The following is a 14184-nucleotide window of genomic DNA, read 5'->3' on the forward strand; positions in this document are numbered from 1 at the left end:
TGGAATACAACAATAACTCCTCCTTTAGGAATTTTAAAGGAAAAGCTTTTTAAGAAGAGCTTGACAAAACAAGATACTCTGTATAAGTCCCTTGCTTTTTAGGAACAATGCTGCTATCCCCATAGAGCAAGCTGAGAATAGCAGATTTTACAAGGTTCCTTTTATGGGATGTTGGGTGCCACTGTCAGTAAAACAGTTTTACAAACAGAAATACAGCATGCAGAGGCAAGTAAGCTATTTCACTATTGCAAATTAAATATTAGATGTGAGCTGCATTGTAGGAATATGGTTAGAAAACCATTGCAGAGGATGCAGCTTCTTTCCTCTCTGGCTTATTTGCACCACAAATAATTTGCTATTGGGTTGGCTTTCTGGAGAGAAACGGGATTGTTTTAATCTCAAGATGATTCCTGTCAATATCACTTAATGAAAGAAAATTCAGTGAAAGCGTGTTGCATTTTCAGGAGCTCTTTGTTGTGTTGTAAATAAACATATTCAGAATGCACTTGCTGTCGCCAGAATTTTCTGTTGCATTTTTAAGGACTATAGTTATTCAGCCTAATTTTTCTTTTTTATGATTGCTAGAACTAAAACATTGTTTCTGATAAGACCATGAATTAAAAAATACAAATGAAAAAACGTATCTTTAAAAATGTTGCCCAAACATGTTAGCATTTATATTTACATATATATTCAGAACATACTCTCTAAAAAGTAGACTGAAGAGTTTATGAGGATGTGTTGCAGTTCAACTAATGGGTGCAAAATTGTTCTACCTTGGTTTATTTTCGTGAACAGTTTAATACTAATGCATTTGTTCATTTTTATTTCCCCTTTCTCATATTCTTTGAATTCCAAATCTGCATGAGGACCTATACTTTATAAAATATTTTAAAATAGGGAGCACTTTTAAGAGCCCATTTCTGAGAAGAGTTATTAAGAAAGAAGGCAAGAAAGAGGTTCATGGCTATAAACCTTATGTGCAATTTTATGGATATTTTGAAGAAACATTGAAAATGTGGAAAGAGGACGGGAAGGAATCATTCATCTTTGTGAAATAAGTTTGTAGTGTGTTTAGGTAGTGTAACCTCACAGAATTCACTTCATATAGATACATAATATTGTTCTTAGATTTGTTCAAAGCAGCAGATACAGATTTTAGAACTTCTAGCTGTTAACGGATAACGTCGGAATTTAGTTGTTGTTCACTGACAAATAATGAGAAGATTTTACTAATGATTTTAACAATGAAGATTTTTGGGTATTGGGTAGGTGGTGCCAGCGTGCACCAGGGGTGGAGTCAGGAAGGTCACGAGTATCTGATAGGGGTGGTCACATGTACCAGTATATAGGGTTTGTGGCACGGCATTAAACTTGTACTTTTGGCATTACACACTGTGTGTGAGTCCCGTCTGTTTCCTGTGCACGGAGGCACGGTACTTTCACACGTCAGCCTTAATTTGTCACCGGATCAGGACGCGACAAAGATTAGCAAGATTACTAAGATCTTAACAAGATTTTATTAACATATAAGCCTTGACATATTTTGTAATAAACATAGAAGTTTTAGTTATCAACTAGCCACAAAGATTCTTTCAATCACAATATGATGTCACATTTTTCTACTGCAGAAGAACTTCACTGTATTGTTTTTGCTTCTCCACCTCTTCACAGGGAGGAAGTGAAATGATGTTCAGTTAGTCAGCTCAGAGATGCTACTGCCTGTTATCTTCTATGTTTTCTTGGTCATCAAGATGTCTAGAAAAATGAGAGAACAGAATGAAAACACTATCACAGAAAAAGCCTGTTTCCAATATTACATAGATTCTAGCAAACAGAAAATGAGCTATTTGATTTGTTAACACCTGAAAACTTGATTGCTTTCCTTGACAAGAACTAATGCTGACTTTTTTACTCTTGTTATTGGGAAGTCCTACAGGCATTTCTCAATATCACCAATACCACATCTATGTCAGTTGTTTCATGTGACTAAAGCCCAAAGAGTACCTTAGTTAAGGTTGTTAGATCTTTGCTCACTTTCCTCACTAAGAGGCTTTAGCTACTTTTAATTAGTAGCGTGCATAAAGTAACCATCATAATAAAGACATATCAAAACACTGCTATCAGTGTGTTTTCACTTTTCACAGGAGAAAAGATCAAGAAGAAGCCCTACAGAAATTAGGATAAAATAAAAACATTTGCTGAGGAACATTTACTTGTTTTAACCTTTGAGTTCATGAAAAGTAGACCCTGAGCTATGTCATCCAGAGTTTCATATGTGTACTGACCATCCACAGCCATTTATTGCAAACTGTGATTCACAAGTTGTTATAAGTGAATCACAGACTAATAGAATGGCCTGAGTTGACAGGGTCCACAATGATCATCCAGTTTCAACCCCCCTGCTATGTGCCTGTGCCCCCTGTCACGGACTTACGTTGAGGAATAACTATGTGATCCCTCCCAAATAGGAATGTCTACGCTCTCTTCCTCGTCTTCCACCTCATCCATCAGAGAACTGGTGGAGGTGGAGGTGGAGCAGCAAAGAAAGAAGGGCAGGAACATGCCCCCTCTCTTGCTGGAACATGCCCTTTCTTCATCATCCTTTTCAACCAGCATGTCCTGAGGAGTGCCAGCAGCTCTGGCACCACCTTCTGCTGCCTGCTCTGCCTCCTGGGAATGTGATTCAGGGGCCTTGACAGCATCTTTACTGCCCTCCTGAGCACTGGGAGCAGGTGGTGTCTGATGTGTGGGGCTGCTCCCAACCTGGGGGGCCAGCAACTGCGTTGCTTGTGCTGCTGTTTCCTCAGTGCTGGTGGGTGCACTCTGCCTTGGACTTGCTGGTTTCCGGCAGGGTCTAGGTCTGGTGGCTACAGGACGCCTTCTGTATGTCAAATTGTAGGATTTGCGTGTGGCATGTGCAGGCTTGAGAGGGGGTGCAGGGACACACAGGGATGGTCCACAAGTTGGCAGAGGCTGTCTCCCCTCCCCTGGCGTGCTGCTGTGGGTGAATGTGTCCCTGATCTCCAGGCTGTCCTCCTGCAAGAGAAGCAAAGCAAAAACACTGAGTTAGTTGGCTCCTTTCCCCACACGACCCACTTGTCCCTGCTGACATGGCAAGGCCCTGCATGGGGCCTGAGGGCAGCACTTGGTTCAGTGTTTGCTGCAGCCCTGTTCCCTCATGCCAAGCTGCCAGAGAGCTGCTCGCTGTGAGGTGCCCTCATGTCCCGGTTGTACCCTGCAACAGTCCCTGACACACTCCGGCAGCTGCCTGGCCGTGGCAGGGCTCAGCCTGCCACACTTCCCCACAGTGTGCACACTCCTGAGCCTGCATCCACTTCATGCCTGCTGCTCACCACTTGCATCTTGCTCACATCATGCTGAAGGTTTCCAGGCACTGAAGACGCTGGAGGCAGGGCCTCTGCCCCAGGAAATGATGTGCTCACAGGCTCCTTTCCTGCCACTGACATAGCGTCTCTCCCAGAGGTGTCTTTCCCCTCATCCTGCTCATCTTTGCCAACAGCGCTGTAGGTGGAACAGCAAAGAGAGCAGGGCAGGAACCTGTCCCCTCTCCTGGCAGAGCGGGCCCTCTCTTTGCTGTCTTCGGCATCTTTGGCACCATTGTCTGCTGCCTGCTCTGCTGCCTGCTCTGCTTCCTTCTCTGCTGCCTGCTCTGCTGCCAGGGAGCGTGATGTAGAGACCCTGTGAGCATCTCCGCTGTCCTCCTGAGCACTGGCAGCACGTTGCGTCTCATTCTCAGTGACTTTCCCAGCCTTGGGGGCCAGCACCTGGGTTCTTCGTGCCGGTGTTCTTACAGTGCTGGTGGGTGCACGTTGTCTAGGTTGTGCTGGTTTCAGCCAGGGTCCTGATCTTATGGCTGCTGGACGCATCCGATACGCCAGCCTGAGGGACTCGGGTGTCTTCTCTGCAGGCCTGAGGGGGAGTGCAGGGACAGATAGATCTGCCTGCCAGCCCTCGGCCCTCACTGCCGTTTCCTGGGGCTGAGGGTTGTCCTGAAGACCTGGGACAGCCACTCTGCTGGTGGTAGCTCTCACAGCACTGGCAGCTCTGCCTCTTGGAAAACTTCTGGAGGCTATTGGTGGCAGTGTGGACAAGGTGTGAACTTGTCCCCGAGCAGTGGCTGCATTCTGGGGCGCAGCTGGCAGTGACAGCGCCCCCTGTGGGAGAGGCGGCAAGGCTGGCAGAGGCCGTCTCCCTTCCCCAGAGCCACTGCTGCGGGGCAGTCCCTGCCTGAGCTCCGGTCTGTCCGCCTGAAAGAGAAGCCATGGGGAAACCCAAAGTCAGCACCCAGCTCACGGCCGCTGCCACCCCGTTCCCTAGAGCAGAACGGTCACAGTCCGGCTGCACCCCCATCAGTCCCCACCACACACCAGCAGCCATCTGGCTGCAGCAGGCTCATCCTGCTGGGAGCGGTCCCACCTGCTGGTTGGCCGCTCCCCGCACTCGGGAAGACCTTCCCATTTCCCTTGGGCTCCCTACCTGTGCACGGCGGCTCCCAGAGGCTTGTGCTGGGTGGGGCAGTGGTGGCAGTTGGATCCCACGGACAGACAAATCCTGGCTCTGTCTGCCTGGCAGCACAGCTTGCTGCGGCCTGCGGCCCACCTGTGTAGGGAGAAGGAGGCCTGGGTTGCAGGTGGCTGCATTACCACCAGCGTCCCTGGCAAAGCCCCCATGAGGAGGCTGTTCCTGGGCACAGACAGCCCTGCTGAGCTGGGTCCTACTGCTCTCTGCCTCGGGGCACAGAGCTGTCCTGGGAGTCGGCTGGTGCCCAGAAAACGCCCCGGGGCAGGAGGAGCGGTGCCCTGGCCACAGGTGCTCAGGGCCCGCCATGGCACCCCACCCGCTGCTGTGCCCCCTGCCCCGGTGCTTCGGGTGCCGTGGTATCCCTCTCCCTCCCAGCACATCCCGCACCTGGCGCTGTTCCCGCACACTCGGCAGTCTTTTATCAGCTTGGGAGTGGGCCTTCTGGTCCTGCTCCTTCGCCATCTCTGTATCCGCTCACGGAGACAAAGCTACAAGCACCCAGGGAAGCTACCTCCTCACGGAGCTACTCGCCTGAGAGTGAGCAGCACTGGGACTCTGGTTCCTAAAGGCACCAGGACACCACCATGTCACAATGGCCTTCGTGTGCGGCTGCCGGTGCATCACAAAGTCCCGGTAGTTGCCATGGAGACCCCACACGCCCTCCTGGCAGCCCCCCACATGGTCAGCATCTCCACGGCTCCCTTCTCACACTATCACAGAATCTCTGGGGTTGGAAGGGACCTCTGCAGACCACTGGATCCAAGCCTTCTGGCAAAGCTGTGTGGTGCCATCGGCAAACTTGCCGAGAGTGCACTGAATGCCACCATTTATGTCACTGATAATGACACTGAAGTGCACCACACCCAGGACTATCCCCTGGGGACACTGCTTGTTACTGACCTTCACCTGGTCATAGAGCCAGCCAGGATGTGGCGGGGGACCATATCAACTGCCTTGCAGTAGATAGATGACATCAGTTGTCTTCCCTTTCTCTACTGATGCCGTCACTCCATCACAGAAGGCCTCCAGATTGCTCAGGCAAGATGTGCCCTTGGCTAAGCCATGCTGGCTGTCTCAGATCATCTCTTCATCTCGTATGTGCCGTAGCATGGCAAGTTGGAGGATCTGCCCCATGATCTTCCCAGGCACAAAGGCGAGGCTCACCAGCCTGCAGTTCTCCATGTGTTAAAGGACAGAACTGTTTCTCTTTTGTTGTCTCAAAGCTTGCTTCGTGAGGCCTTTCTGATGATAAGACTCTGACTGGTAACTGCTAACTATCTTGGAGGGTGAATGGTGGGTGTTATTGTGCCATAGTGTTTCTGCTCGCGATTGCAAAGATAAGCAGAAGCAGGACAAGCAGTTTTCTTCAGGGGTGCTGCTCAAAGGAGCTGACCACTGCAGAAGGCGATAATGCATGGGTCTGGCAACAGAGGCACCCCTCCTTGCTGGCTTATCTGTGGGCCAGGAATGTCACAATAGCTGGTTTAAGACACCTTTGATGGAGAATTCCCTGAGGGGAAAACCTCCTTGGGAGAACCCCCCTTCCCCCCCCCCCCCCCCCCCGAGGCCGGTTGGCTGCGGAGCTCCCTGGCTGTCTCCCATCCCCCGCGTTGATCATTCAAGCTCCTGAGATCAACGGACCTACTGTGTACCTCGCTGGACCCACTGTGGTGACTATCTCTTTTGCTTTCTGCAGAGTCTCCTTGCGTATATTTCCTACTTTTCCTATCGCCTACCTTCCCTTCCCCGTCTCCCTAAAAACGGCTAGGACTTCAATAAACTGGTTGGATCAACATTTGAACCATTGCTTCATAATCTCACGCCAGGTATATACACATATCAAAGAACTGTCGTATTAGGCGAAATACGGGGATGTTATTGGGCTGTGACGTGACAGGCCCTTTCGCCATATTCTGGAAGAATCTTGCTACGTGTAACACAGTAGGCGTAGACGAAGTGGACGTAGGTTATATAAGGTCGTGTGTGCTTCAATAAATCGCCATTTTACCATGCTACCACCTTGGTGTCACATTAAAAAACATTAAAAGGGTTACACTTTGATTGACAAGTGATATGAGGAGACCTGGAATTCGTTTGTCAACTCAATTGTTACTCTTCGTTAAAAATGAGTATGAGGGAGTAGTTAATCTCACATCTTTAGCACTGATAGGCCTTTCTGTTACTTCATTTGTATGCAATTCAATATGTAACTTAAATTTCAGAAAAGTATTATTCTAATTGATAACTTCATCTTCCTTATTTTACTGAGGTACTCAAAGAGCAACGCTGACATTTTTATAGAGACAGACTTGCTGAAACAGAACTAAGGTTGAACATACAGTATGAGAAAGTAAAACTTAACACGGAAATCAAGTAGATGGAATACAACAATAACTCCTCCTTTAGGAATTTTAAAGGAAAAGCTTTTTAAGAAGAGCTTGACAAAACAAGATACTCTGTATAAGTCCCTTGCTTTTTAGGAACAATGCTGCTATCCCCATAGAGCAAGCTGAGAATAGCAGATTTTACAAGGTTCCTTTTATGGGATGTTGGGTGCCACTGTCAGTAAAACAGTTTTACAAACAGAAATACAGCATGCAGAGGCAAGTAAGCTATTTCACTATTGCAAATTAAATATTAGATGTGAGCTGCATTGTAGGAATATGGTTAGAAAACCATTGCAGAGGATGCAGCTTCTTTCCTCTCTGGCTTATTTGCACCACAAATAATTTGCTATTGGGTTGGCTTTCTGGAGAGAAACGGGATTGTTTTAATCTCAAGATGATTCCTGTCAATATCACTTAATGAAAGAAAATTCAGTGAAAGCGTGTTGCATTTTCAGGAGCTCTTTGTTGTGTTGTAAATAAACATATTCAGAATGCACTTGCTGTCGCCAGAATTTTCTGTTGCATTTTTAAGGACTATAGTTATTCAGCCTAATTTTTCTTTTTTATGATTGCTAGAACTAAAACATTGTTTCTGATAAGACCATGAATTAAAAAATACAAATGAAAAAACGTATCTTTAAAAATGTTGCCCAAACATGTTAGCATTTATATTTACATATATATTCAGAACATACTCTCTAAAAAGTAGACTGAAGAGTTTATGAGGATGTGTTGCAGTTCAACTAATGGGTGCAAAATTGTTCTACCTTGGTTTATTTTCGTGAACAGTTTAATACTAATGCATTTGTTCATTTTTATTTCCCCTTTCTCATATTCTTTGAATTCCAAATCTGCATGAGGACCTATACTTTATAAAATATTTTAAAATAGGGAGCACTTTTAAGAGCCCATTTCTGAGAAGAGTTATTAAGAAAGAAGGCAAGAAAGAGGTTCATGGCTATAAACCTTATGTGCAATTTTATGGATATTTTGAAGAAACATTGAAAATGTGGAAAGAGGACGGGAAGGAATCATTCATCTTTGTGAAATAAGTTTGTAGTGTGTTTAGGTAGTGTAACCTCACAGAATTCACTTCATATAGATACATAATATTGTTCTTAGATTTGTTCAAAGCAGCAGATACAGATTTTAGAACTTCTAGCTGTTAACGGATAACGTCGGAATTTAGTTGTTGTTCACTGACAAATAATGAGAAGATTTTACTAATGATTTTAACAATGAAGATTTTTGGGTATTGGGTAGGTGGTGCCAGCGTGCACCAGGGGTGGAGTCAGGAAGGTCACGAGTATCTGATAGGGGTGGTCACATGTACCAGTATATAGGGTTTGTGGCACGGCATTAAACTTGTACTTTTGGCATTACACACTGTGTGTGAGTCCCGTCTGTTTCCTGTGCACGGAGGCACGGTACTTTCACACGTCAGCCTTAATTTGTCACCGGATCAGGACGCGACAAAGATTAGCAAGATTACTAAGATCTTAACAAGATTTTATTAACATATAAGCCTTGACATATTTTGTAATAAACATAGAAGTTTTAGTTATCAACTAGCCACAAAGATTCTTTCAATCACAATATGATGTCACATTTTTCTACTGCAGAAGAACTTCACTGTATTGTTTTTGCTTCTCCACCTCTTCACAGGGAGGAAGTGAAATGATGTTCAGTTAGTCAGCTCAGAGATGCTACTGCCTGTTATCTTCTATGTTTTCTTGGTCATCAAGATGTCTAGAAAAATGAGAGAACAGAATGAAAACACTATCACAGAAAAAGCCTGTTTCCAATATTACATAGATTCTAGCAAACAGAAAATGAGCTATTTGATTTGTTAACACCTGAAAACTTGATTGCTTTCCTTGACAAGAACTAATGCTGACTTTTTTACTCTTGTTATTGGGAAGTCCTACAGGCATTTCTCAATATCACCAATACCACATCTATGTCAGTTGTTTCATGTGACTAAAGCCCAAAGAGTACCTTAGTTAAGGTTGTTAGATCTTTGCTCACTTTCCTCACTAAGAGGCTTTAGCTACTTTTAATTAGTAGCGTGCATAAAGTAACCATCATAATAAAGACATATCAAAACACTGCTATCAGTGTGTTTTCACTTTTCACAGGAGAAAAGATCAAGAAGAAGCCCTACAGAAATTAGGATAAAATAAAAACATTTGCTGAGGAACATTTACTTGTTTTAACCTTTGAGTTCATGAAAAGTAGACCCTGAGCTATGTCATCCAGAGTTTCATATGTGTACTGACCATCCACAGCCATTTATTGCAAACTGTGATTCACAAGTTGTTATAAGTGAATCACAGACTAATAGAATGGCCTGAGTTGACAGGGTCCACAATGATCATCCAGTTTCAACCCCCCTGCTATGTGCCTGTGCCCCCTGTCACGGACTTACGTTGAGGAATAACTATGTGATCCCTCCCAAATAGGAATGTCTACGCTCTCTTCCTCGTCTTCCACCTCATCCATCAGAGAACTGGTGGAGGTGGAGGTGGAGCAGCAAAGAAAGAAGGGCAGGAACATGCCCCCTCTCTTGCTGGAACATGCCCTTTCTTCATCATCCTTTTCAACCAGCATGTCCTGAGGAGTGCCAGCAGCTCTGGCACCACCTTCTGCTGCCTGCTCTGCCTCCTGGGAATGTGATTCAGGGGCCTTGACAGCATCTTTACTGCCCTCCTGAGCACTGGGAGCAGGTGGTGTCTGATGTGTGGGGCTGCTCCCAACCTGGGGGGCCAGCAACTGCGTTGCTTGTGCTGCTGTTTCCTCAGTGCTGGTGGGTGCACTCTGCCTTGGACTTGCTGGTTTCCGGCAGGGTCTAGGTCTGGTGGCTACAGGACGCCTTCTGTATGTCAAATTGTAGGATTTGCGTGTGGCATGTGCAGGCTTGAGAGGGGGTGCAGGGACACACAGGGATGGTCCACAAGTTGGCAGAGGCTGTCTCCCCTCCCCTGGCGTGCTGCTGTGGGTGAATGTGTCCCTGATCTCCAGGCTGTCCTCCTGCAAGAGAAGCAAAGCAAAAACACTGAGTTAGTTGGCTCCTTTCCCCACACGACCCACTTGTCCCTGCTGACATGGCAAGGCCCTGCATGGGGCCTGAGGGCAGCACTTGGTTCAGTGTTTGCTGCAGCCCTGTTCCCTCATGCCAAGCTGCCAGAGAGCTGCTCGCTGTGAGGTGCCCTCATGTCCCGGTTGTACCCTGCAACAGTCCCTGACACACTCCGGCAGCTGCCTGGCCGTGGCAGGGCTCAGCCTGCCACACTTCCCCACAGTGTGCACACTCCTGAGCCTGCATCCACTTCATGCCTGCTGCTCACCACTTGCATCTTGCTCACATCATGCTGAAGGTTTCCAGGCACTGAAGACGCTGGAGGCAGGGCCTCTGCCCCAGGAAATGATGTGCTCACAGGCTCCTTTCCTGCCACTGACATAGCGTCTCTCCCAGAGGTGTCTTTCCCCTCATCCTGCTCATCTTTGCCAACAGCGCTGTAGGTGGAACAGCAAAGAGAGCAGGGCAGGAACCTGTCCCCTCTCCTGGCAGAGCGGGCCCTCTCTTTGCTGTCTTCGGCATCTTTGGCACCATTGTCTGCTGCCTGCTCTGCTGCCTGCTCTGCTTCCTTCTCTGCTGCCTGCTCTGCTGCCAGGGAGCGTGATGTAGAGACCCTGTGAGCATCTCCGCTGTCCTCCTGAGCACTGGCAGCACGTTGCGTCTCATTCTCGGTGACTTTCCCAGCCTTGGGGGCCAGCACCTGGGTTCTTCGTGCCGGTGTTCTTACAGTGCTGGTGGGTGCACGTTGTCTAGGTTGTGCTGGTTTCAGCCAGGGTCCTGATCTTATGGCTGCTGGACGCATCCGATACGCCAGCCTGAGGGACTCGGGTGTCTTCTCTGCAGGCCTGAGGGGGAGTGCAGGGACAGATAGATCTGCCTGCCAGCCCTCGGCCCTCACTGCCGTTTCCTGGGGCTGAGGGTTGTCCTGAAGACCTGGGACAGCCACTCTGCTGGTGGTAGCTCTCACAGCACTGGCAGCTCTGCCTCTTGGAAAACTTCTGGAGGCTATTGGTGGCAGTGTGGACAAGGTGTGAACTTGTCCCCGAGCAGTGGCTGCATTCTGGGGCGCAGCTGGCAGTGACAGCGCCCCCTGTGGGAGAGGCGGCAAGGCTGGCAGAGGCCGTCTCCCTTCCCCAGAGCCACTGCTGCGGGGCAGTCCCTGCCTGAGCTCCGGTCTGTCCGCCTGAAAGAGAAGCCATGGGGAAACCCAAAGTCAGCCCCCAGCTCACGGCCGCTGCCACCCCGTTCCCTAGAGCAGAATGGTCACAGTCCGGCTGCACCCCCATCAGTCCCCACCACACACCAGCAGCCATCTGGCTGCAGCAGGCTCATCCTGCTGGGAGCGGTCCCACCTGCTGGTTGGCCGCTCCCCGCACTCGAGAAGACCTTCCCATTTCCCTTGGGCTCCCTACCTGTGCACGGCGGCTCCCAGAGGCTTGTGCTGGGTGGGGCAGTGGTGGCAGTTGGATCCCACGGACAGACAAATCCTGGCTCTGTCTGCCTGGCAGCACAGCTTGCTGCGGCCTGCGGCCCACCTGTGTAGGGAGAAGGAGGCCTGGGTTGCAGGTGGCTGCATTACCACCAGCGTCCCTGGCAAAGCCCCCATGAGGAGGCTGTTCCTGGGCACAGACAGCCCTGCTGAGCTGGGTCCTACTGCTCTCTGCCTCGGGGCACAGAGCTGTCCTGGGAGTCGGCTGGTGCCCAGAAAACGCCCCGGGGCAGGAGGAGCGGTGCCCTGGCCACAGGTGCTCAGGGCCCGCCATGGCACCCCACCCGCTGCTGTGCCCCCTGCCCCGGTGCTTCGGGTGCCGTGGTATCCCTCTCCCTCCCAGCACATCCCGCACCTGGCGCTGTTCCCGCACACTCGGCAGTCTTTTATCAGCTTGGGAGTGGGCCTTCTGGTCCTGCTCCTTCGCCATCTCTGTATCCGCTCACGGAGACAAAGCTACAAGCACCCAGGGAAGCTACCTCCTCACGGAGCTACTCGCCTGAGAGTGAGCAGCACTGGGACTCTGGTTCCTAAAGGCACCAGGACACCACCATGTCACAATGGCCTTCGTGTGCGGCTGCCCGTGCATCACAAAGTCCCGGTAGTTGCCATGGAGACCCCACACGCCCTCCTGGCAGCCCCCCACATGGTCAGCATCTCCACGGCTCCCTTCTCACACTATCACAGAATCTCTGGGGTTGGAAGGGACCTCTGCAGACCACTGGATCCAAGCCTTCTGGCAAAGCTGTGTGGTGCCATCGGCAAACTTGCCGAGAGTGCACTGAATGCCACCATTTATGTCACTGATAATGACACTGAAGTGCACCACACCCAGGACTATCCCCTGGGGACACTGCTTGTTACTGACCTTCACCTGGTCATAGAGCCAGCCAGGATGTGGCGGGGGACCATATCAACTGCCTTGCAGTAGATAGATGACATCAGTTGTCTTCCCTTTCTCTACTGATGCCGTCACTCCATCACAGAAGGCCTCCAGATTGCTCAGGCAAGATGTGCCCTTGGCTAAGCCATGCTGGCTGTCTCAGATCATCTCTTCATCTCGTATGTGCCGTAGCATGGCAAGTTGGAGGATCTGCCCCATGATCTTCCCAGGCACAAAGGCGAGGCTCACCAGCCTGCAGTTCTCCATGTGTTAAAGGACAGAACTGTTTCTCTTTTGTTGTCTCAAAGCTTGCTTCGTGAGGCCTTTCTGATGATAAGACTCTGACTGGTAACTGCTAACTATCTTGGAGGGTGAATGGTGGGTGTTATTGTGCCATAGTGTTTCTGCTCGCGATTGCAAAGATAAGCAGAAGCAGGACAAGCAGTTTTCTTCAGGGGTGCTGCACCCCTCCTTGCTGGCTTATCTGTGGGCCGGGAATGTCACAAAAGCTGGTTTAAAACCATTTTACAAAGACACCTTTGATGGAGAATTCCCTGAGGGGAAAACCTCGTTGGAAGACCCCCCCCCCCCGAGGCTGTCTTGCTGTGGAACTCCCTGGCTGTCTCCCATCCCCCGTGGTGATCAGAGGAGTTCCTGAGGTCAACGGACTTACTGTGTACCTCGCTGGACCCACGGTGGTGACTATCTCTTTTGCTTTCTGCAGAGACTCCTTGCGTATATTTCCTACTTTTCCTATTGCCTACCTTCCCTTCCCCGTCTCCCTAAAAACGGCTCGGACTTTAATAAACTGGTTGGATCAACATTTGAACCATTGCTTCTTAATCTCACGCCAGGTATATACACATATCAAAGAACCTTGCCTCCCTCCTAAAAATTGGAGCGAGACACACATCCTCCTTCCTCTCCTTCTTATAAATGGGAGTGATGTATTCCCTTTTTCCAGCCCCCATGGCCTTCTCCTGTTAGCCTCGACTCTTCAAACACGATGGAGAGCGTCCCGGCAACTGCAACAGCCCGCTCCCCTGGGGCCTTGGCATGCATGTCATCCATCCCCATGGACTTGTACACATTCTGTCTCTTGCATCAGTTTCAGACTTGCTCTGCCTTTACAGTGCAGGGCAGTTTGCTCCCCCAGTCCCCACATAGATGTTCAGGGATGCAAATGTTATGGCTGCCAGTGAAGACTTAGGCAAAGTACTGCCTCTGGTAGACCATAACCACCATCTGTCCTTTATCTGTCCCATTCCTAAGTTTAACCCACAGGTGCTTCACCTGTTCCCGACTGTTTCTCAGAGGCAGCTCCTCACAGGCTATCCGCTCCTTAACATAGAGGGAAACTCCCCCGCTCCTCCTACCTCACCTATCCCATCTACAAAATGGACAGCCCTCAGTGATTGTATTCCTCTTACACAAATCATCCCACCATGCTTCTGTGATGGCAATAAAATCAAAGTTCTCCAATGCACTGCAGTCTTCGACTCCCTTTGCTTGTTTACTACGCACGGGCGTTGGTACAGAGGCACTTCAGACGGGCTGTCAGACTCACTGCCTCTGCCTCAGTAATGTCCACAAAAGTGGTCGCTTTAGGGCCCTGGACACCGCTTGGAAAATCGTGGCATTTTGGGAAATTCCACAGGGCAGAAAAGCGTGACAGTTGCACCTGAATTTCAGCAGAAAAAATACTTTTATATTCTAGTATGTAGCCAGTTGACTAAAGCTAAAATCTTGGAATGCAGAAAAGGCATCTACTGTAAAGCCTTTGTCCAGCTCTATGATTCAG

At 49.1% G+C, this 14184-nt stretch overlaps 2 protein-coding genes across 2 annotated transcripts; both read right to left on the reverse strand.

Moving 5' to 3' along the window:
- Positions 1–1486: 1486 nt before the first annotated feature.
- On the reverse strand, positions 1487–5088 carry LOC146753716 (uncharacterized). Its single transcript, XM_085528880.1, has 4 exons — positions 4501–5088; positions 3357–4271; positions 2438–3039; positions 1487–1758 (listed from the first exon to the last, which is right to left on the reverse strand). The coding sequence occupies exons 1-4, from the start codon at positions 5005–5007 to the stop codon at positions 1716–1718; spliced, it is 2067 nt and encodes a 688-aa protein (XP_085385006.1). The 5' UTR covers positions 5008–5088; the 3' UTR covers positions 1487–1715.
- A 3337-nt stretch (positions 5089–8425) lies between these two features.
- On the reverse strand, positions 8426–12137 carry LOC146753717 (uncharacterized). Its single transcript, XM_085528746.1, has 4 exons — positions 11424–12137; positions 10280–11194; positions 9361–9962; positions 8426–8681 (listed from the first exon to the last, which is right to left on the reverse strand). Exons 1-4 carry the CDS (start codon positions 11928–11930, stop codon positions 8639–8641), a joined length of 2067 nt encoding a protein of 688 aa, XP_085384872.1. The 5' UTR covers positions 11931–12137; the 3' UTR covers positions 8426–8638.
- Positions 12138–14184: the final 2047 nt, after the last annotated feature.

The sequence above is a fragment of the Coturnix japonica genome, chromosome Z (genome assembly GCF_054131305.1).
Source record: "Coturnix japonica strain WE chromosome Z, WE-NBRP24, whole genome shotgun sequence".
In the NCBI taxonomy this organism is placed as follows: domain Eukaryota; kingdom Metazoa; phylum Chordata; class Aves; order Galliformes; family Phasianidae; genus Coturnix; species Coturnix japonica.

What these genes read in the sequence shown, in the direction of transcription:
- LOC146753717 (XM_085528746.1), bottom strand. Translation starts at nt 11,930, where the DNA reads ATGGCGAAGGAGCAGGACCAGAAGGCCCACTCCCAAGCTGATAAAAGA. An exon ending in ATGTGAGCAAGATGCAAGTG is followed by an intron (nt 9,963 to 10,279) that starts GTGAGCAGCAGG and finishes CTTCTCTTGCAG; the next exon opens with GAGGACAGCCTGGAGATCAG. An exon ending in TCACATAGTTATTCCTCAAC is followed by an intron (nt 8,682 to 9,360) that starts GTAAGTCCGTGA and finishes TCATTTTTCTAG; the next exon opens with ACATCTTGATGACCAAGAAA.
- LOC146753716 (XM_085528880.1), bottom strand. Translation starts at nt 5,007, where the DNA reads ATGGCGAAGGAGCAGGACCAGAAGGCCCACTCCCAAGCTGATAAAAGA. An exon ending in CTGGGAGCCGCCGTGCACAG is followed by an intron (nt 4,272 to 4,500) that starts GTAGGGAGCCCA and finishes CTTCTCTTTCAG; the next exon opens with GCGGACAGACCGGAGCTCAG. An exon ending in TCACATAGTTATTCCTCAAC is followed by an intron (nt 1,759 to 2,437) that starts GTAAGTCCGTGA and finishes TCATTTTTCTAG; the next exon opens with ACATCTTGATGACCAAGAAA.